The sequence below is a fragment of the Bufo bufo genome, chromosome 9, assembly GCF_905171765.1.
Source record: "Bufo bufo chromosome 9, aBufBuf1.1, whole genome shotgun sequence".
Lineage (NCBI taxonomy): Eukaryota > Metazoa > Chordata > Amphibia > Anura > Bufonidae > Bufo > Bufo bufo.
The window spans coordinates 10,712,517-10,736,489 of NC_053397.1; the positions used below are offsets into that span (position 1 = coordinate 10,712,517).

At 45.8% G+C, this 23,973-nt stretch overlaps 1 protein-coding gene across 1 annotated transcript in view; it reads right to left on the minus strand.

Moving 5' to 3' along the window:
* The window catches only part of RAD18 (RAD18 E3 ubiquitin protein ligase), a 303,633-nt gene that overhangs the window by 254,107 nt on the left and 25,553 nt on the right, over positions 1-23,973 (minus strand). Inside the window, exon 3 of the mRNA XM_040407201.1 lies at positions 3,913-3,974. Within this exon, the coding sequence (XP_040263135.1) occupies positions 3,913-3,974 (62 nt within the window). The remainder of the gene's footprint in view (positions 1-3,912; positions 3,975-23,973) is intronic.

Consider the following 23,973-nt stretch of genomic DNA (forward strand, 5'->3'; position numbering starts at 1 on the left):
TGACAAGAGAGCCCCCATAACAGTCACTGGATTACAACATGCCCAATCTCATCTTCCTACAGGAGATAAACTGCCGCCAGCAACTTACTCCCCTCTTGCCAGTGACAACACATGCATGCTCAGCCAGGCCCTGCGTGCACGTGTATGGAGGAGGTGGCTGAGGAGAATTACCGCTCATTTAGCCGATATTTATTATGTACGGCCACTTTTAATCATTTCTGCATTTTCAAAAGTTGGGTGCCACCTCCAAAGGATCCTGCTGCAGCCTCCATAGGAGCAGTGACCCAGCTTTCCTAGAAGCCAGAAAGTCACACCCACATTATATGGTATAGGATGTATAAGTGCATAATTATGGCCACTTCCCAAATTTTTTTTACATAATTTAAAAGTACATCTGTCAGCAGTTCTGTCTCTATGACACTGGCTGACCCGTTACATGTGCACTTGGCAGCTGAAGACATCTGTGTTGGTCCCATGTTCATATGTGCTCGCATTGCTGAGAAAAATGATGTTTCAGTAGGAGGTTCTCTAGGAGCAACGGGGGCGTTACCATTACACCTGCTCTCTCTGCAACTGCCAAGCCCCCTGCACTTTGATTGACAGGGACAGGCACTGAAAACGTCAGGTTCATATGCCCCTTAATGAGCCAGGTGACAACTCCTGTAATGGTGGCCACACTGGTTTCCCAGAAACAGTTGCTAAAACTGTAGAAAACAAGATGGAGAGTTATCAAAGTCCCTGTGCCAGAGCAGCGATGCCTAAAAGGAACTTCGTTTTGCACAAGCGCTGTTTTGTGCAGAAATTTTCAACTTTTTGCTCTGTTATGCAACCTTTGTAAAAGGTAGGCGGGATGTGGGTGGGACGGGTTGGGTCCTATGCAGCTGGGGGGGGGGGGGGGGGGGACAGGACGGGTCCTATGCAGCCGGGTGGGACGGGACGGGTCCTATGCAGCTAGGTGGGACAGGGCGGATCCTATGCAGCCGGGTGGGACGGGATGGGTCCTATGCAGCCGGGTGGGACGGGACGGGTCCTATGCAGCCGGGTGGGACGGGACGGGTCCTATGCAGCCGGGTGGGACGGGTCCTATGCAGCCGGGTGGGACGGGACGGGTCCTATGCAGCCGGGTGGGACGGGACGGGTCCTATGCAGCCAGGTGGGACGGGACGGATGCTATGCAGCCGGGTGGGACAGGGCGGATGCTATGCAGCCAGACACATTTAAGGTGATTAAGGGCCATTCACATGTCCGCAAAATGGGTCCGCATCCGTTCCGCAATTTTGCGGAACAGGTGCGGACCCATTCATTTTCAATGGGGCTGGAATGTGCTGTCCGCATCTCACACCAAACACCAGATAAACATGCCGCCATGTGTTACCCCCCGCCCCAAAAACTTCATGGTGACTACTTTCAAGTGGGTCCCAGAATCAAACTCAACAAAGAAACAGCATTTAACCGGTGAATGTCCGATTCTGAGGATAAACTCTCACCTTACGGTCAGATGCAATATGGAGAGAGTGCGCTGGTTTGCTTCACTTACTTTTAGCCAAGTTACAGCCAGGTCCATAAATATTGGGACATGGACACAATTCTAACATTTTTGGCTCTATACTCCACCACAATGGATTCGAGATGAAACTAACAAGATGTGCTTTACCTGCAGACTGTCAGCTTTAATTTGAGGGTATTTACATCCAAATCAGGTGAACGGTGCAGGAATTACAACAGTTACATATGTGCCTCCCACTTGTTAAGGAACCAAAAGTCCCTTAACATCTTGAGCACGTATGGAATCATTAATGTAGAAAAACTTTCCGGAACATTCCAGAAGACCTGCAGCAGAGACCCTGGAGGAGAACGGCACCAAATCATTTGTGACTCATAATCATCGCTCTACACAAGGGGAGCAGAGTGGCGTCCTTGCAGTACTGTGCCATTCATAACTAGGCGTTTGGGAAGAACATGGCGGGTTTATTTAATGACGTGTATGTGAGGTAATCAGCGGAGTGCTGCAGTGTAGGAGGGAGGCAGAGGCGCTTGGAAAGTTTATTAAAAAAAATTTAAAAAATTGGAAGGAAATCTATGCACGGAGATAAAGACTCTTCTCAATCCTTGAAACACCTGCATTTCCAAGTCAGGGTTATTCTTATTAGGAATAGCTGGATTTTAATTACACGCTCTTCTATATAGAGCAGACCAAGCCTCCGGCTGTATAATTAGATGAAGTGCACAACATTGAGGTATGAATCAGCACCAAACAATCTTGAAGATTTCCTCCCATCGCACAGCTTCACACTTTTGTTTCCATCAATTTGTGCAGCAAGAATAGCTATGAAAAGGACTGAACCTACAGATGCATCAGAACAATGCGGGAAAAAAAAAGTGGTAAGATTAAAGACAGTTTTGAAAGGGGTTCTCCAGGGTCAGAGCTGAACCCGGATATACACATAATTTCAGCCAAGCAGCCCCCCTGATGTTAGCATCGGAACATTTCATGCTCCGATGCGCTCCCTTGCCCTGCGTTGGATCAAGCAGGGCAAGGGCTCTTTTATTTACAATAAGGCTCCTTGCAGACGAGGTTAAAAAACCGCAGAATATAGAGCATGCTGCAGCACAAGTGATGCGTGAATATCACCGCTCATCTGAACACCCCCATTAAAGTGAATGGGTCCGGATTCAGTGCGTGTGCAATGCGTTCACGTCACGCATTGCACCCGCGCGGAATTCTCGCCCTTCTGAAAACGGCTGAACACACTGCTGGGCAGAGGCTTCCTGCCCGGCAGTGTGTTCGGTGACATCAGCGGCTCTGATGGGCGGGCTTTAGCGCTGCCCTAGCCGTTTTACAGGCTAGGGCAGCGCTTAAGCCCGCACATCAGTGCTGGTGACGTCACTGGGCTCACTGCTGGGCGGAAACCTCCGCCTGTCAGCCCCATGGAGAGCCCGGTACGTCACCAGAACTCTAGAAAATGCCTTTGCCCTATGTGATTTAGCACAGGGCAAAGGAGAGCATCGGAACATGAACTGTTCCGATGCTCAAGTCAGGGGGGCTGCCGGGGTGAAAATGGAGATATGTGTGGGTTCAGCTCTGAACCTGGACAACCCCTTTAAGGAATAAATCATATCATGGAGGAGATTGGAATACCCCCTGCATACAGCCAGAGGTGGTCGGGGTTACAGAACCTGTCTAGTTGGCTGTGTTGCTTTGCACCAGTTAAAGGGGTTATCCTGGAAAAAAATCCTCAGGCTAGTTCATCAATATCAGATTGATGGGGGTCAGACTCCCCGGACCCCGCTAATCAGCTGTTAGAAGAGGCTGGATGCGAGGGCCGCGACCCATTCCGAGGCAATGTGACTCCACCGTGCATCAGTCACATGGCTTAGTTGCAGCTCAGCCCCATTGAAGTGAATGGGGCTGAGCTGCAATACCAAGCACAGCCACTATACAATGTACGGCGCTGTGCCTGGTAAGCTGCTGGGAGCCCGGTTCCCTGAAGCAGCTAATTTACTGGACGATACGTGGTCAGTGCTGCCCCCTTGTGGCCTCATCCGAACGGTATGGCTAAAAGCCAGGTGCGTCCATCACATGACCAGGACAGATTACAACTCCCTGGATGTGAACAATGAAGGTTTCCACTGAATGACAGCAAGCAGAGATTTTCAGAACTGTGGTGAATTGATGCAGAAAGAGTGTTCACCATGTAAAAAATACAATTTATTAGCTAAAAATGTAACAATCCCTACCAATCGTTGCATCCATTGATTTAGTGGAACTGTCGCAGATGACGGCCAACTATGAGAACGCACCATGTACCATACGTGACACAAAAACCTGCATCTGTGATGTGGCCAAAGAGGCATCCGGCACCGGCCTGACAAGGGTAAGAAATGAAGAAGTCATGGATATGAAGGACTTACCACACAGCAGGTGGGACACTGTGTCTTGTAGGACAGGAACTTCCGGATGCAGAGAGAACAGTCTGGAAAAATAAGGGAAAACATGTTATTGCAGCACAGAAGTCAGTGCATTGTAGGTTCACATATCTCAGACAACCTCAAAAGGTACAACAACGGACACTTTTTCCAGAACCTGCAGGCCCTGCGCTCCCACAGGATACTTCATCAGGCTAATTGCTGGGAGGTAATTTAGGGCAGATGAATGGCACTTGAAATCCCTATACAAGCTGGGCTTTGTTGCTGAGAATCACATATAGCGGTCACAGTCACCATTCGCTTATAGACGATGAATTGCAATCACTAACATCTTGTTCTCTCTTTAGGAACGCTCTTCGGGTTCACTGAAACCTGGGAGAAGCAGCAGATCTATAGGACAGATGTGAACAAGATGGATCCCGGAATACGTTCCTGGTTATAGCTGCTCTCTATACAGTGATCCACAGATTACGGCTGCGATCGGCCTGCTGACTGCTCCCATTTGGTCAGCAGATATCAGATCCACGCCGAGTGAATTATAGCACAAACTGCAAACGACGGGAGGTGGGATACAAGCTTTTTCACACAGATTTTGGATCAAAATGTGTGAAAAAACAGATTTACAAACATGCCTGAGTTCATACACAGTGGGGTGGGGGAGGGGGATATTATACCGCAATGAATTTACAGAACAGCCACATGTGAACACGGCCTCAAAGTAGAAGCACAAAACATGAGGCCCAGGGACCAAATTAGCCCCGTGCAAACCTGTTCTGTGTGGTGTCCAGCCTCAGGACACCGCCATACTCGTCTGTGGGAACAATGTGTTATAACCGCACAGGGCGGCGGGCACTACTATGGGTATGCCGTGCGGCTGGCACTGTTTTGGGGTGCACTGTGCGGCTGCAGTTCTATTTGAAGAAACTCAAAGGAGCATGCAAAGCAAAACTATTACGGTGTTATGCCTAGTACAGGGCTCGAAGAGGCGGAGCATAACTGGCATCCTCGCAATCCATGTGTCATGCTCCACCCTCTCAGGCCCATTTAACACAAATCATCAGTTCTAGGCCGTGTCCGTATTTCAGTGTGCAAAAATAAAAATACAGAGCAATCCGTGTTTCTCTCACTCTAATCAATAGAATGGGCTATTCTCATACAGTCAAGAATAAGACCTGCACTGAGATTTCCAGACCAGGCCCAATCCCCAAAAGCTGCCATCAATGAAAAAAAAATATGGTTTTGCCCAGAATGATTAGTTAAAGGGGTTCTCCGGGTTCAGAGCTGAACCCGTACATACCCCCATTTTCCCCCCGGCAGCCTCCCTGACTTGAGCATCGGAGCGGTTCATACTCTGATGCTCTCCTTTGCCCTGCGATAAATGGCGCAGGGCAAAGGCATTTACTGGAGTTCCGGTGACGAAGCGGGCTCTCCATAGGGCTGCTGATGTTAGCATTGGAGAATTTCATGCTTCGATGCTCTCCCTTGCCCTGCGCTCTTTTATTTACAATAGCACACTGCCGGGCAGAGGCTTCCGCCCGGCAGTGTGTTCGGTGACGTCACCGGCTCTGATGGGCGGGCTTTAGTTCGGCCTTAGCCTGTAAAACGGCTAGGGCAGCACTAAAGCCCACCTATCAGAGCCGGTGACGTCACCGAACACACTGCCGGGCGGAAGTCTCTGCCCGGCAGTGTGTTATTGTAAATAAAAGAGCGCAGGGCAAGGGAGAGCATCGAAGCATGAAATTCTCCAATGCTAACATCAGGGGGGCTGCCTGGGTGAAATTATGGGTATGTCCGGGTTCAGCTCTGAACCCGGACAACCCCTTTAAAATTGTATTTGCACCAGATATATCATATATCTGATACTTTGGGTTTCCATCTCTGGGCCCCCTCCCATTCAGCATTCGAGAGGATAGGTGGCTGACGTTTATAGGGGGGAGCCCTGACATTTATTACACACACTGCGGAATACCCTTGGAGTTTTACTCCAGCCCTTCACAATGGTTCCAGTGGACAATGTGGTTCTTGGGCCAGACAGTCTAATGCACCCCTGCATTAAAGAAGCATTCCTGCAAAAAACTGTATTCTCCTACCTGTTAGAAAGGTACATGATATAAACTGTAGTGAAGGTAATTTTCTGCCAGTGACTGTATTTGTGAGTTAGAACCTCCCTTCTGATCCTCAGCTGTGTCATGTGACCAACACTCTGTGCTCCAACTGACAAACACGAAGTCAGTTACTTCTCTATTCACTCCTATGAGACTGAGACTCCCATAAGAATACATAGAGAAACTAGCTTCCTGTCCACACATAAGATGCTGTGTTATTTGGAGGGCCAGAGGGCTGGTCACATGACACAGCTGAGGATCAAAAGGGAGGTCATAACTCACAAATGCAGTCACTGCTAAGAAGATTACTTTCACTACAGTTTACATCAGGTACCTTTCTAAGGCTATTTTCATACTAGCAGCAGGACGGATCCCACAGGCTGTGACTATAATGGGGACGGGGGGCAGAGCTCCGGCGCAGCACGGCAGTGCCGCCGGACAAAAAGTACTGCATGTCCGACTTTTTAGTCCGGCGGTCTCTCGCTGTGCACTGCCGTGCTGCGCCGGAGCTCTGCCCCCCGTCCCCATTATAGTCAATGGGGACGGAGCGGCAGGCCGGATCCGACAGGGTGAACAGCCTGTAGGATCCATCCTGCCACTAGTCTGAAAGTAGCCCAACAGGCTAAATAACATTTCTTATGGGAGTGCTTCTTTAATGGGTATGTACACCATTGCGGAAAATTGTTTTTATGATTGTACTAGCTGAAGGACCCTGCTTCGCACGGGTATATTTCATCTATTTAATCTAATGTTTGTCTGTGTCGTTAAAAGATAGACAGTATCCACTATAAAAGTGACATCTACAGTACCCCACGACCACGTTTCCTTAAAATGGGACGTCCACAGGGGCCCGCCCACTTAACAGTGACCTTAGGTTACAGTCCCCTTAACTGTGACCGCCACCATTCCCGGCAACCAACAACAGAGACCTCCACAGTGACTGCCCCTTTAACAGTGACTGCCACAGTACACCGCTCCCTTAACAGTGACCTCACAGTACCCCGCTGCCCCTTTAATAGTGGCCTCCACAGTCCCCTTCTCTCTTAACAGTGACCTCCACAGTGCCCGCCCCTTTAACATTGACCTCCACAGCGGCCTGCCCCCTTAACAGTAACATCCACAGCACCCCCCCCCCCTTTAACAGTGACCTCCACAGCAGCCACCCCTTTATTAGTAACCTTCAGAGTAACCCGTCTCCTTAAAGGGATTACGTCAGCCAGATTTTAGCTACAGAGCTTTTCACATCATCACATCAGTCTTCTCGATCTAAATAACAAATATACTAGTCTTACCCCCACGTCTTGTTATTTAGGCTAAAAATCGCTTTTATTCATATGCTAATTACCTTTCTAAGGAGCCCAAGGGGCTGTCCCTCTGGCAATTATCTTGGAGCCCAGCCACGCCCCTTATCTTGGAGCCCAGCCACGCCCCTTATCTTGGAGCCCAGCACCGCCCCGCTGTTAATTATTCACTCCTCTCCTCGCTCGTCTAGTGTAATCTCGCGGATGCGCCCTGGATCCACTCACGCTTCGTTCGGTAAGGCTGCTGCCAGGACACCGAGCGGGCCCGGATGAGTGGATCCAGGGCGCATGCACGAGATTACGGCGCACTAGAAGAAAAAAGAAAAAACAGCGACCTCCAGTACACCCTGCCTCCTTAAGGCCCCATTCGCACGTTCGCAAAAGGGTCCGCACCCGTTCCGCAATTTTGCGGAACGGGTGCGGACCCATTCATTCTCTATGGGCCCGGACATGAAGCGGAGAGCACACTATGTGCTCTCCGCTTCCGCATTTGCGGAGCACGGGCCCGAACGTCCGGTCCGCAGCTCCGCAAAAGATAGAACATGTCCTATTCTTTTCCGCAGCTGCGGACAGGAATAGGCATTTCTACAGGGCAGTGATGGCGAACCTATGGCACGGGTGCCAGAGGCGGCACTCAGAGCCCTCTCTGTGGGCACCCGCACTGTGAAAAAGTCTATGGTGTACCAATATGCCTTAGACTTTTCCAAGTACATGGAAGATATACTATATTGAACTATGGTATTCAGGTTAAATTGCCGTGTTGGCACTTTACGATAAATAAGTGGGTTTTTGGTTACAGTTTGGGCACTTGGCCTCAAAAAGGTTCGACATCACTGCTATAGGGGGTGCCGGCCGGGTGTGTTGCGGGTCTGCAACACACCACGGACGTGTGAATGGACCCTAACAGTGACCTCAACAACGCCCGCCCCCTTAACAGAGACCTCCACAACGCCCGTCCCTTTATTAGTGACCTCCACGGTACCCCGTCTCCTTAACAGAGATTTCCACAACACCCCATCCCCTTAACAGTGGCCTCGACAGCACTGTGCTGTCTGAGCGTGCGCTGCAGGGAGAAAGTCACCATCCCTCCCACCCCTGCAGCTGACAGAAGTTAATTTTTACCTTCATTTTTTCAACCCACGTCGGCTGCGGAGTGGGAGGGGCGTGGACTAACAGGGCGTGGCTTATTGGGACCTGGGGGCGGGGTTTTTAAGTCCGTCTTTTCAGGGTGGCCTGAATGACCACCCTACCTGCCCCCTGGACTGTGACCTCCACAGCACTCCGCTCCCTTAACAGTGTCATGCACAGCGCCCTGCCCCTTTATAGGAAACCTGTCACCAGGATAATCGCTATTGAAGTAAAGCCATGGCCTAATAGCACTTAGTACCTTATTTCCAGATGTGCCTTTGTTCCAGCAATAGATGTTTTCTATCCTCGGAAAATCCAGTTTATTTGGTATGCAAATTCAATAGCGATTACCCTGGTGACAGATTTCCTTTAAAGCTCTCCTACAGCAGTGAAGACAAATGGCTGGGTTGTTATGGAAACCTGGCGTAAAACGGTGTGTATGTAGAGGCTAAGGGCCTGCGAGCTTCTATAGGATGATAAGGGTCATGTGACCAGGCTTCTATCGGCTAATGAATTTTTTGGGAATATCTCAAGAACGGTACGTGCTAAATTTCGCAATTGTAAATGCGACGGTGTGGATTCCTTTAGCGGACATACACACACACACAGTCAGCTTCATATATTGGAAGATTGTACTCGTTTTGAGTTACAAATAATTTTTTTCAATTAGTCTTTATAACAAATATTGAGCTGTTCTGTCAAAAAGGGTTAACAGTTTGTCTAGCTGCGTGAATCGTACTTTTTGGAGTTCCATCCCGACAGTCGGCTGCTCGTTCAGTGAAAGAGACTGCTGTATTTACGTGCAGCGATCTCCTTCACTTTACAATGGGGGGTTGCTATTGCGACCCCTCGTCCTCATACAGAACCATGGTTTCTGAGAAGCAGATCGCTGATTAGATCACATGATCTGCTGCCCAGAAGCCATGAATGGTGGAGCCTGCATGAATCACAGGATCACCCAATAAACGAGAGTTTCGCTCGTTCATTGGGTAATCGGTGACACATTTACTCTGCCAGATTGTCGGGAACTACCATTCGCAGGAAAGGTCCTTCCCGACAATATGCCCGATTCTCCAGCCATGTAAATACACCTTAAACCATATTTTTATCATTAAGATAAGAACTGAGCTATAATAAGTGTTTATAAGGTCAGAAATCAGGAGCAGTCAGCTGAGCTGCCTGACAGAACAGAGAGAAAATACAGATCCTGCTACTACAGCATTTAAGCCCTGTACAAAGAAAAGGGCTCCACATTTTTAATAAAGACCAACTGAAAAAAGGATTTTTAGCTGAAAAGGATTACAATGCAAAAATTATTAAAAAAAAGATGCCCCCAAAAGTGTACATAGCCGTTAAGGAAACTTTCCTTCTAAACACCTTGCAACGCTATAAAGTACAGTAACTTTAATAATCAGCAGGTGAGATCATTGAATGCAGCTCCTGCTGTAGATCCCGGCAAATCATAATCCCCCAAATCGATTTTACACTGTGCATTTGTATAATAATTGATTCTGATAAATACTAAGAACTTTAGAAAATTGCTGCAGACATATTACATCTTAATTTACAGCTGATAATTGCTGGTGTTATTTTAACCCTGGGCGGCTCCCGCTCTGTATAATGCACACGCTGTGCTCTGTGCTTCGCTCTGCTGCCTTTATCACTGCCCCTTCCAGTACTGAAGATGAAAAGTTGAATCACGTCACAGGAAATCATCCACCAAGGACAGTTCACAAAGCACAATCCTCCCCCTGATCGCAGCTCCCTCGAAGCTAAAACCTCTGGGGCGACTGGTACAGACGATGCAGGGTTAATCTGTCATCTGGGTTAATACGAAGCAGATTTACCTGAAGACCCAAGTGACACAACAGAGAACGCAGTCACCATTCTGAGTCTGAATCTCAGAATTTTCTACCTTCTCCACACGTTCAATAGTATTTATTTTACAGCAACCGGCTCACAGTTTCTAAATCAGACAATGGGGCTCATTGCATTTGTATAAAATTATAAATTAAGCACATCCTCCCTAAGTCTGTGCGCCCACAATAAAATCTACACCAGCTCGGAGCAAGCAGAGATTTCTACCATCATTGAGTGAAAAACAACTGGTTCCCTCTGGACGTGTTCCTTCTCAGAAAGTGGTCAGGGCGGTGTATAAACTCCAACTAAATATAGTCGCAATGGCAACTTTTTTTATGCCACTTTCTGACGTACCAGCTATTGGAAATGGCCTCCTATGTACAAGAATATAACTACTATAATACTGCTCCTATGTACAAGGATATAACTACTATAATACTGCTCCTATGTACAAGAATATAACTACTATAATACTGCCTCCTATGTACAAGAATATAACTACTATAATACTGCTCCTATGTACAAGAATATAACTACTATAATACTGCTCCTCTGTACAATAATATAACTACTATAATACTGCCTCTTATGTACAAGAATATAACTACTATAATACTGCCTCCTATGTACAGGAATATAACTACTATAATACTGCTCCTATGTACAAGAATATAACTACTATAATACTGCCTCCTATGTACAAGAATATAACTACTATAATACTGCCTCCTATGTACAAGAATATAACTACTATAATACTGCTCCTATGTACAAGGATATAACTACTATAATACTGCTCCTATGTACAAGAATATAACTACTATAATACTGCCTCCTATGTACAAGAATATAACTACTATAATACTGTTCCTATGTACAAGAATATAACTACTATAATACTGCTCCTATGTACAAGAATATAACTACTATAATACTGCTCCTATGTACAAGAATATAACTACTATAATACTGCTCCTATGTACAAGAATACAACTACTATAATACTGCCTCCTATGTACAAGAATATAACTACTATAATACTGCTCCTATGTACAAGAATATAACTACTATAATACTGCTCCTATGTACAAGAATACAACTACTATAATACTGCCTCCTATGTACAAGAATACAACTACTATAATACTGCTACTATGTACAAGAATATAACTACTATAATACTGCTCCTATGTACACAAATACAACTACTATAATACTGCTCCTATGTACAAGAATATAACTACTATAATACTGCATCCTATGTACAAGAATATAACTGCTATAATACTGCTCCTATGTACAAGAATATAACTACTATAATACTGCTTCTATGTACAAGAATATAACTACTATACGCAAACCTGGCTCCCTTTGCACGCGTCTTGAAAACGCACTATTCACTAACCAAGATCAACTTGCCTTGTGGCGTGTTCGGCCCTTCTCAGCCAATCATTACTCTTCCTCCCCGGTCTGGAAGGGAATGTTGGTAGAATGGTCCAAAATGGTCCAGTCCCAATTGTTTAACTTCCCTAATCCAGGTATGCCTCTCAAATTATTGCAAAGCTACATTCACCCTTCTGTGTCAAGCCCCTCTGGGATTTGGTCTAGGCTCGCTGACATGTCCTTGCGGGATGTCCTTCTCCCAGATGGTAGTTTGCATTGGGACTTAATAATGGATCGCCCCGAGGTTAAGGCTGCGCCTTTTTTCCATTTGGCAAATTTTAAAAGAGATATCGCTTTGTGTACTGTATCTTTTGCTGGCAGTAGCTCTCCCTCCTGGCTCGAGAAAAAAGTCTTGGCTATTACCCGCCTCCGGACCGCCTAACGCAGGATCGCGTTCCGGAGGCGCCAGCCCTGCGCAGAGTCACGCATATATGCGTCATCTCGCGAGACGCGAGATTTCCTGTGAACGCGCGCACACACAGGCGCGCGCATTCACAGGATCGGAAGGTAAGCGAGTGGATCTCCAGCCTGCCAGCGGCGATCGTTCGCTGGCAGGCTGGAGATGCGATTTTTTTAACCCCTAACAGGCATATTAGACGCTGTTTTGATAACAGCGTCTAATATACCTTCTACCTGGTCCTCTGGTGGTCCCTTTTGTTTGGATCGACCACCAGAGGACACAGGTAGCTCAGTAAAGTAGCACCAAACACCACTACACTACACCCCCCCCTGTCACTTATGAACCCCTGATCACCCCATATAGACTCCCTGATCACCCCCCTGTCATTGATCACCCCCCTGTAAGGCTGCATTCAGATGTCCGTATGATTTTTACGGATCCACTGATACATGGATCGGATCCGCAAAACACATACGGACATCTGAATGGAGCCTTATAGGGGGGTGATCAATGACAGAGGGGTGATCACCCCATATAGACTCCCTGATCACCCCCCTGTCATTGATCACCCCCCTGTCATTGATCACCCCCCTGTAAGGCTCCATTCAGACATTTTTTTGGCCCAAGTTAGCGGAAATTTATTTTATTTTTTTCTTACAAAGTCTCATATTCCACTAACTTGTGTCAAAAAATAAAATCTCACATGAACTCACCATACCCCTCACGGAATCCAAATGCGTAAAAATTTTTAGACATTTATATTCCAGACTTCTTCTCACGCTTTAGGGCCCCTAGAATGCCAGGGCAGTATAAATATCCCACATGTGACCCCATTTCGGAAAGAAGACACCCCAAGGTATTCGCTGAGGGGCATATTGAGTCCATGAAAGATTGAAATTTTTGTCCCAAGTTAGCGGAAAGGGAGACTTTGTGAGAAAAAAAAATCAAAAATCAATTTCCGCTAACTGGTGGCAAATTTTTTTTTTTTCGATGAACTCGCCATGCCCCTCATTGAATACCTTGGGGTGTCTTCTTTCCAAAATGGGGTCACATGTGGGGTATTTATACTGCCCTGGCTTTTTAGGGGCCCTAAAGCATGAGAAGAAGTCTGGGATCCAAATGTCTAAAAATGCCCTCATAAAAGGAATGTGGGCCCCTTTGCACACCTAGGCTGCAAAAAAGTGTCACACATCTGGTATTGCCGTACTCAGGAGAAGTTGGGCAATGTGTTTTTGGGTGTCATTTTACATATACCCATGCTGGGTGAGATAAATATCTTGGTCAAATGCCAACTTTGTATAAAAAAATGGGAAAAGTTGTCTTTTGCCGAGATATTTATCTCACCCAGCATGGGTATATGTAAAAAGACACCCCAAAACACATTGCCCAACTTCTCCTGAATACGGCGATACCACATGTGTGACACTTTTTTGCAGCCTAGGTGGGCAAAGGGGCCCACATTCCAAAGAGCACCTTTCGGATTTCACAGGTCATTTACCTACTTACCACACATTAGGGCCCCTAGAATGCCAGGGCAGTATAACTACCCCACAAGTGACCCCATTTTGGAAAGAAGACACCCCAAGGTATTCCGTGAGGGGCATGGCGAGTTCCTAGAATTTTTTAATTTTTGTCCCAAGTTAGCGGAAAATTATGATTTTTATCTTCTTTACTTTTCTTACAAAGTCTCATATTCCGCTAACTTGTGACAAAAAATAAAAAATTCTAGGAACTCGCCATGCCCCTCACGGAATACCTTGGGGTGTCTTCTTTCCAAAATGGGGTCACTTGTGGGGTAGTTATACTGCCCTGGCATTCTAGGGGCCCAAATGTGTGGTAAGTAGTTTACCAAGTAAAATCTGCAAAAAATGGCCGGTGAAATCCGAAAGGTGCTCTTTGGAATGTGGGCCCCTTTGCCCACCTAGGCTGCAAAAAAGTGTCACACATGTGGTATCGCCGTACTCAGGAGAAGTTGGGGAATGTGTTTTGGGGTGTCATTTTTGTATTATACAAACACTTTTTGTATTATATCCGCCACACCCCTCCAGTCTCTTCTCAGCCTGGGGCAATTCCACATAAGGTGCATCAATGCAGCATTGGGTGCACCACATCTAGGACATAAGTCATCTAATCTATACCCCATTTTCCTTAAGAGGGCAGGTGTTCTATAGACCCTATGCATTAGTAGTAGCTGTGACATTCTTTGTGCTTCACCCACCGCTATATCCGTAAATCCTTCTAGCACTTTGTGCCACTGGTCTTCTGTTAGATCATTTATATCATCCCGCCATTTGTCATACAATCGGAGAGGCTGCTTTTTAAATTGCATTTCCATCAGACTGCCCTAGTGCAACGATATGACTCCGCTAGTGGTATCCTTTGAACTTGCCAAGTCTATGATCGTATGCTTAGAGGCCGGATTAATCCTTTCCACTTCACTTTGCGAATACATGGCATGTCTAAGCTGTAAATACATGTAAAATTGGGAATGTGGAAGCTGAAACTCACATTGCAATTGAGCATACTCCTTTAAAGTCTCCCCATCATAAAGTTGATGCATGTGAGCAAGTCCGTATCGTCCTCACGTCTGAATAGCAGGTATTTTATGGAGTTCTGCATACATTCAATTGGGCCATATTACAGTAAACTTCGTGTACCCTTGTATCCCTGCTACTTTCCTCGCTTTCCACCAGACATTGTGGATTACCCGGAGTATCGGAATGTCATTCCGCAGTTAGTAAGTTCTCCCCCCCCCCCTCCCCACACTAGAATTTGCACGATTCGCCCCGTCTTATTGATGTCCTCTTCCATCCCCCACCCGCGTAAATGCTGTAATTAGGCAGCTAAGTAATAGATCCATGGGTCTGGAGCCCCGAGTCCCCCATCAGTTTTTGGTCGACAGAGCGTAGCCAGTTTTATACGTGGGACCTCTCTCTTCCAGATTAAATCTCTAAATATGGCATTAACCGTGACCAAAAAAAATCGGGCAGGAACCCATATAGGTGCATTATGCAACAAGTAAAGGAGTTGTGGCATCAGTATAATTTTTAGAAGATTAACCCTCCCCATTACCGAGAGTGTACCAAACCTGTACCTTCTGTCGGAATCTCTGCAGCAGCGGAGTCAGATTCAGTCTTTCATAATCTCTGACATCAACAGTAACCTGGACGCCCAGATATTTGAAAGAAGTGACAAGTTGCAGGCCCTCCGTCCGGCAGCAACTGTCTTCTTTGTCTTCTGAAAGCAACATCAGCACAGACTTGGACCAGATAATGTTCAACCCTGACAGGCCGCTAAGTCCATTAATGATGTTCATGGCTGCCGGAAGAGAGGAGCTCCATTCATCTAGGAACAAGAGCATGTCATCGGCATAAAGAGCTACTTTTTCGACTAGCCCATTATACCTAAAACCCTGAACTGCCTGCGCTTCCCTAAGTGCCGTTGCCAGGGGCTCAATTGCTATTGCAAAAAGCAAGGGTGACAGAGGGCACCCCTGCCTCGTCCCTCTATGCAAATGGAAAGATCGGGAGAGAGCTCCATTCACCCTAATTTTAGCTGTAGGAGTGTTATATAAGAGTTGGATCCACTGGATAAAGGTTGCTCCGAAGCCCATTTTCCTGAGCACCGCCCACAGGTATTTCCATTCCACACTGTCGAAAGCCTTGGCCGCGTCAAGAGACGCGACCGCCGCCTTCAAACCGCGACACCGTCCTGCCTGTATGTTTAAGAATAGACACCTGACATTAACCGCAGTCGACATATTTGGCATGAAACCTGCCCGGTCTGAATGTATAAGTGACGTTATTACTGTATTAAGTCTATTCGCCAAGACTTTTGCTAATAACTTCACATCTACTTGGAGAAGAGATATAGGTCTATACGATTCTGCCATTAGGGGATCTTTGCCCTGCTTGGGAATGACAACTATGAGGGCCCCAGTCATACTAAGTGGTAGCTTTTCATCTGACGCTGTGCCTCCTTAAGCACTTCCAACAACTGAGGAAGTAAAATAGGGGCAAAGGTTTTATAGACCTCGGCAGGCAAGCCATCGCTCCCAGGGGCCTTAGTATTAGACATATCGCTCAGGGCCGCTTCTAATTCCTTGATTGTTATGGGACTATCCGACAACGCCACTTAATCGGAACCCAATGTAGGGAGCTGGAGCCCATCCAAGAAATTTGTAATCTCCGGATTTCCTGCCGTAATTTTGGATTCATATAGGGATGAATAGAATACATGCATAATATCTTACAATTTGTCTGGAGCTGTACACACAACCCCCTCGCCGTCCCGAAGAGCTGCAATATACGCAGAGGGCTGCTGTGCTTTGGAGAGCAATGCCAGTCATTTACCTGTCCTCTCCCCCTCCTCAAAATACGATTGTTTCTGAAAAAAACGTTTGTTTTTTGCTTTGAGAAGGAGTTTATCATTCAGTTTACATTGTGCTTCCTGCCACTGGGTTCTATACCCTTCCGTGGGCTGTATGACATATTGTGTTTCCGCCTCAATCATCTGTCGTTCTAGTGTTTTTACCGTCACTCTAGATTCATTTTGCTTTTTATTAACCTCTGCGATGAGTATTCCCCTCAAAAAGGCTTTCATGGTATCCCAGACTAACAGCGTCGAAGCTCCAGGAAGATTAAAGGCAAAAAACTCTTAACATGCCACTAATATTTGAGACTGTGGGTATAACAGACAGCCAAAATGGATTGAATTTCCATACTAACCTCCCTCCGGTTCTAGAGGGTAGAAAATTAGCAGACACCAATATGAGAGAATGATCCGATAGGTGTCTAGTTAAATATCGGACATCGCGAATGCGGCTACCCATTGCTTCATTCCCAAGAGCCAAATCTATTCTGGACAGCGTTTGGTACGTACTGGAGCAACAAGAGTACTGGCGTATCCGCGGGTTGCGCAGCCTCCAGAAATCCATCAGGGATGCTTCATCTAGAAGTCTCCCAAAAGGGGGTAAGCAGCCCCTCCGATTGTGACGCAGGGGTGGATAGTCTATCCCATGTAGGGCATATTACGTTGTTAAAGTCCCCCATTATCAGTGCTGGAGTATCAGGATAATCAGACAGAAAAGCCAACAGCTTTTTAATTATAAGTGGGGAATATGGCGGTGGTATGTATACCCCACATATTATGCATGGGACATTAAAAGGTTTTCCATAAAGGAAGACATAGCGTCCCTCTGTATCAATCCTCTGATCTATACAGCTAAAAACTAGCTGTCTATGGATCAGTATACTTACTCCCCTTGCATATGAGGAGTAAGTAGCATTATAGCAATGACTTGCCCACCTAGGGGTAAGCAAGTGGGATTGCTCTGCAAGGAGGTGCGTCTCCTGTAGACAGCAGACCGTAGGGTGGTACACTTTAACACTCTCCATTATGGCCTTTCTATTAATGGCATCTTTAACCCCTCGAACGTTCCAGCTCAGAAAATTCATTGGATTAGCCATAATTACCTATAGGGTACCATAACTGAAACGGATAAAGCAATATACATTTCTATAGGTTCCATTACCCGTTGAGACAAGTATCCAGACCCGGGACCCTTTCTCCCCCCCAACTCCCCACCCTCTTCCCCAACCTAGAAAACATCACTCCCCTTGTTTAAATAGCACCTGGATTTACTCTTTCCAACAGACCCCACCAATACACCTTAGTACAAAGGTCTGTGGGCAATTAAACTATCTATTGGCAGAGCAAATTACTACACCTCCACAATCCTCGGTGTGGCGGAAAATAACACTCCCGAGATTAACAACCTAAAAAATAAATAGTGAGAAATAGTGACACGAACAGCATGAAAAACATCCTGCACTTGACCTCAGTTATCATTGATATGGACAATATTAGCAATGTAAGAAACTCTATGTATTCTGCATTTTGTTGTCATCTTAACTCCAAGCCTTGGCTTACCGCTGGAAGGGGCTGAGTATAGACGCTAACAACCGTCTGTATATCGCTACTCAGACGGCAATCAACATCCACAATATACAAGGTCAGCCTGCATCAAAGACCTCTCAGTCGCCCTGGTTCTTCTCCGCCCGAAATTGCCTCTCATGACGGTCCAGCCATTTAGACGCCTCTTTCGGGTCTTCAAAGAAGCTTGTGGATCCAAGAGCCGCTATGCTAAGCCTGGCCGGATACAGCATAGAGCACGTTGCTCCCAACTCTCGCAGTCGTCGCTTTACATCCAGGAATCTTGACCTCCTCTTTTGAACTTCCACAGAGAAGTCGGGGAAGAAGGACACCTTGTGGCCGTCAATTGAAATATCGGGCAGGTACTGGCCTTTCGCAGAATGGAATCACGGTCCCTGTAATGAAGCACTTTCATGAGAACCGGTCATGGTGGCGTCCCTGGTGGTAAAGGCCTGGTGGGGACTCTGTGCGCACGTTCAATGGCAAATAACGGGGTCAAGACGCTTCCTGCAAATTGTTCTTTGAGCCAGTTTTCAAAAAAATTCAGTGGGGTTAGAGCCTTCCACTTTCTCAGGCACTCCAACTAGTCGCACATTATTTCGTCTCAGCCGATTTTCCAGATCGTCTTGTTTAGCAGAGATTACATCAATTCTGCGGGAGTGATCTGCAGAGTCTCTTTTAAGAGGGTGCACTGTGTCTTCTATTTCTCCCATACGATCCTCTAGAGACGTAGTACGGTCTGCCAATTTCCGCAGATCATGCCTGACAATAGATATATCTTCCTTAATGGCTCCCATCTGCATGGACATAACATTGAGTGACTTGCCCCACTTAGAAATGGCCTGGAGAACGTCCTTAATAGTCGGCTCCTCCACATCAGAGCCATCTGGGTTTTCAGCCCCCTCTTGATCCTGTATGGCGGCAAATCTATTAGGAGGTCTTGTCAGACCCATCACTTCTCCGGCATCCTCCCCGTTTGAATCCTTTCCCCCATTCATCAGGGAGGGCTCACAGCTGGCGTCCGGAGCATGTCTTATTCTGGGGGGCGCCGGTGTGTGTGCATATTGACTGAGCCTCTCAGCCGCATCTTGTTGCATGTCACTCACGCGGTCGCGGCATTTCGGCGTGGCAGCCCCATCTTGCAGATTCTTTCCGGCACCTCTCCCGTCTCTTTTCTTGGACATGGCTGTAAATCACCGGTGCATGCAGATAGCGGCGAGGTCCCCGGACCTTCAGATGTGACTCGGCCCACAGTATGCCCCAAATTCAGGCTGTATGTAGCGGATAAATGTCTGAGGGAGTGCAGGAGCTCCGCTACTCACGTCCGCTCACATGCCCGGCTAGCCACGCCCCCTGTAACCATCTTCTTAACGGAGGCCAACTCCCTCCCCAAACGCTTTTGGCCCATATTACTATCATTCATAAAAAGAAACAAAGACCCCCTAAATTGTGGTAGCTACCGGCCAATATTCCTATTAAATACGGATGTAAAGTGGTGGGCTAAGATCCTGGCTCAGCGGATCCAGCGGATTCTCCCTGACATCATCCATCCGGAGCAAGTTGGGTTTGTCTCTGGCAGACAGGGGAATGAAAATACCGTCCGCCTTCTTCATCTTATGAATTGGGCAAGGAGCACATCTACTCCGCTAGCCTTGCTCAGCACTGATGCGGAAAAGGCCTTCGACAGGGTCAGCTGGCATTATATGTCTGCAGCTGTCAAAATTTGGCTTCCCTGACCAGTTTATCGCAGCAATTTTTTCCTTGTACTCGTCCCCTTCTGCCAGAGTCAAGGTCAACGGCACTCTTTCACCCACCTATGCCATATCTAATGGCACGAGGCAAGGTTACCCACTATCCCCATCCCTCTTTGTTATCGTTATGGAGACCCTACTATGTAAGATCAGACAAGACCCAGATATGGAAGGCATCAGAATAGCTTCTCATAACCATCTCACCGCAGCATTTGCTGATGATCTGCTCATTATGACCACTAACCCTATGATTTCATTCCCACGGCTCCATTCACTATTTGAAGAATTTGGATGGATCTATAACTTCAAGATAAATTATAGTAAGTCTCTTGCTCTGAATGTGTCTTGCAAATCCTCTGTAGTCAAGAACCTCAAAAGCGCCAACTCTTTTACCTGGGCCTCCCACGATATAACGTTTCTGGGATCCACATCTCAGCCGACCATGATGACTTATTTGGTCTCAACTATGCCCCCCTACTCAAAGATATCAGAACGCACCTGCAGTCCCTTAAACTTCCTTTTATCTCGTGGATAGGTAGGAAGAATTACCTCAAGACCTTTATAGTCCCCAAACTCCACTATTTACTGCAAACATTACCGATTTGGCTACCCCATTCTTTCTTCGTAGAGATACGCCGTATGTTCTCCCTCTTCCTCTGGGCGGGTAAATCCCCTAGGATAGCTATTTCCACATTGACAAGAGAAAAAAGATTTGGGGGCTTTGGTTTGCCCGATGTTCACACTTACTACATAGCTTCGCTCTTAAGTAGATGCTTCTCTCTTCTCTCGCATCAACCCCTGAATCTATGCGTACAATTAGAGCGTACCATGATCACCTACAAGGAGGGACTTATCCTGTGGGGAATCCGCACATGCTCGCCTAACAACTCATAGGCTTCACCCATTTGGAAAGGCATGTTAGTAGAATGGGCCAAACTATATAAATCCCGAGACCTAAGGTTCCCGAGCCCTCACCTCCCCCTACATCTACTGCAGAATTACATTCATCCCGATATTCTTAGGCCTACTGGAGTTTGGCACCTGCTATCTGACCTCACCCTACAAGACATTACATCTCCATCTGGGGACTTGGCATGGGACAAGATCCACACTCTACCTAGAGTCAAAGCACTCTCCTTCCTCTGTGCCATGGCATTTAACCGAGATGTCAAAGTACTTAACTTGCCTCCCCCCATTTCTGACACACCTACTTGGTTGGAAAAAAGCTTTGGTGTCCAAAATCGCGAAAAAGACCCTCTCGACACTTTACAGGGAGTTGCTCTCTTCTGCTCCTCCAGCACCGCACTTTATCTCTGCCTGGAAAAAAGAGCTCTCAATCCATCTATCAGAGCCAGAAAAAGCCTTTATCTTGTCTCACTCTCATGGCTTCAACCGATGTATCAAAATTCAAGAGAATTCGTTCAAACTGCTTACGCGTTGGGTGGGTGGGACAGAAGTTGGCTCCTTGTCGCATCTATGGTGGTTCTGTAGTAAAATCCGCCCTTTCTGGACCCAATTAGAGTCCACGAATAATCAGATATGCTCCCCTCGCGTCCGCCTAGACGCAAAACTGGTTCTCTTGTGGTGTCCCAATGACTCCCTTACAGCATCTAAGACTAGTCTCCCGACCATGCTCCTCACTGCCGCTCGATTGTTGATACCCCTTCTTTGGAAGAATGTTTCCCCTCCTTCAATATTGATGTGGACCGAGAAAACAGACCAGTTGTTCAGATTTGAGGAACTGGCACACTGGGAATCTAGTGGGGAAACTATCGTAACTTTTGGTAATGTGGAAGAATCTCCCACCCCCCCCCCCCCCCCCCCATGTATGTCTTCTCCTCTTTTTAGTAAATGTCTTATCATATTTGTAATTACGATCTTAGTTATTTTGGTAATGGTCTGCAAGAATTTTTATACGAGCTTACTTTGTGCCATTTGCATATGGCTATTTGCTCATGTCTGCTATTACCTGACCACATAAAAAGAGATTTGGTTAAGAATATAACTACTATAATACTGCTCCTCTGTACAAGAATATAACTACTATAATACTGTTCCTATGTACAAGAATACAATACTATAATACTGCTCCTATGTACAAGAATATAACTACTATAATACTGCTCCTATGTACAAGAATATAACTACTATAATACTGCTCCTATGTACAAGAATATAACTACTATAATACTGCCTCCTATGTACAAGAATATAACTACTATAATACTGCTCCTATGTACAAGAATATAACTACTATAATACTGCCTCCTATGTACAAGAATATAACTACTAAAATACTGCCTCCTATGTACAAGAATATAACTACTATAATACTGCTCCTATATACAAGAATATAACTACTATAATACTGCCCCTATGTACAAGAATATAACTACTATAATACTGCTCCTATGTACAAGAATATAACTACTATAATACTGCCTCCTATGTACAAGAATATAACTACTAAAATACTGCCTCCTATGTACAAGAATATAACTACTATAGTACTGCTCCTATGTACAAGAGTATAACTACTATAATACTGCTCCTATGTACAGGAATATAACTACTATAATACTGCTCCTATGTACAAGAATATAACTACTATAATACTGCTCTTATGTACAAAAATATAACTACTATAATACTGCCTCCTATGTACAAGAATATAACTACTATAATACTGCTCCTATGTAACGGAATATAACTACTATAATACTGCTCCTATGTACAAGAATATAACTACTATAATACCGCTCCTATGTAACAGAATATAACTACTATAATACTGCCTCCTATGTACAAGAATATAACTACTAAAATACTGCCTCCTATGTACAAGAATATAACTGCTAAAATACTACTCCTATGTAACAGAATATAAATACTATAATACTGCCTCCTATGTACAAGAATATAAATACTATAATACTGCCTCCTATGTACAAGAATATAACTACTATAATACTGCTCCTATGTACAAGAATATAACTACTATAATACTGCCTCTTATGTACAAGAATATAACTACTATAATACTACTCCTATGTACAAGAATATAAATACTATAATACGGCCTCCTATGTAACAGAATATACACATTCAGTTAGGAAGGTGGAATTCCTGAGACTGATATCACACATCCTCGCTCCCACCTTTCAGACAAGGGAATATTATGGTTTTATTACACAAGACAAGCTCCATAATACATTTATTGATTTTAGAATAAAATAATCTTCAGGACATTGCCTCATTAATTTTACATCATGAATCTTATGGGGATTAGTGAGCGGCGCGGTGCAGTAATAATTCTGAGCAGTTTTGTTTTCTGCTGTAGGGAAAGTGTTTGGAGTGATGGATAACATCAGCGGGGAGCGCCGCTCTCCGTCACAGAACTGACCGGCTTTACAATGCCAGTAACTGCATTGATTTTATATATGAAAAGAGCGTGGCGCAGGATATAAATAAAGATGAGCGGTAAACGCATTTGGGAGGCGCTGCACGCAATTAGTCGCTGCTTTCGTCAGCATTTAGAGATTTATGAATCTTATAAATCAGAATTAAGTAAGAAGGAAATGGATGTGAAGTCCGGGGAGCTGGGAGGCTCTCATTACTCTCCAGACGCCATCCACAAGGCTTTCCATAGGATATAACTCCCATCGGAATATTAATGCCCCCGGGCGGCAGAGATTCCAGATACGCCCTCCTCCATGGGGCCCATACACAACGTTACATTTCACCATTCATTCTTTTTATATTCTCTGGACTCCAATAAGAGAACGAACAGCAGCGCAGTATCGATATTAACTCAGTTCTGGAGTCTTTTCTTGTTCGGTTCCTCTCTTTTCCGTCCTGGAAGATTCATGAATAAATCGGCAACTGGGTGTCACCACTGAGGGGTGTGTCCCTGCACAGTTTGGCATTGTCCAATCAGAGCTGACCATATGACTATGCAGGAACACACCGCTTTAACAAGTTGTCAATTTAGTCAAAGATTTACAATAGGAATAGCAGAGGAACGGCACAATGTAGTGTTCAAAGATGCTCCAGAATTATTTCATGGGGAATACATGCATTTACTAAAAACGGACTTCCTCTAAGAGCCTCCTAACACACTGAGA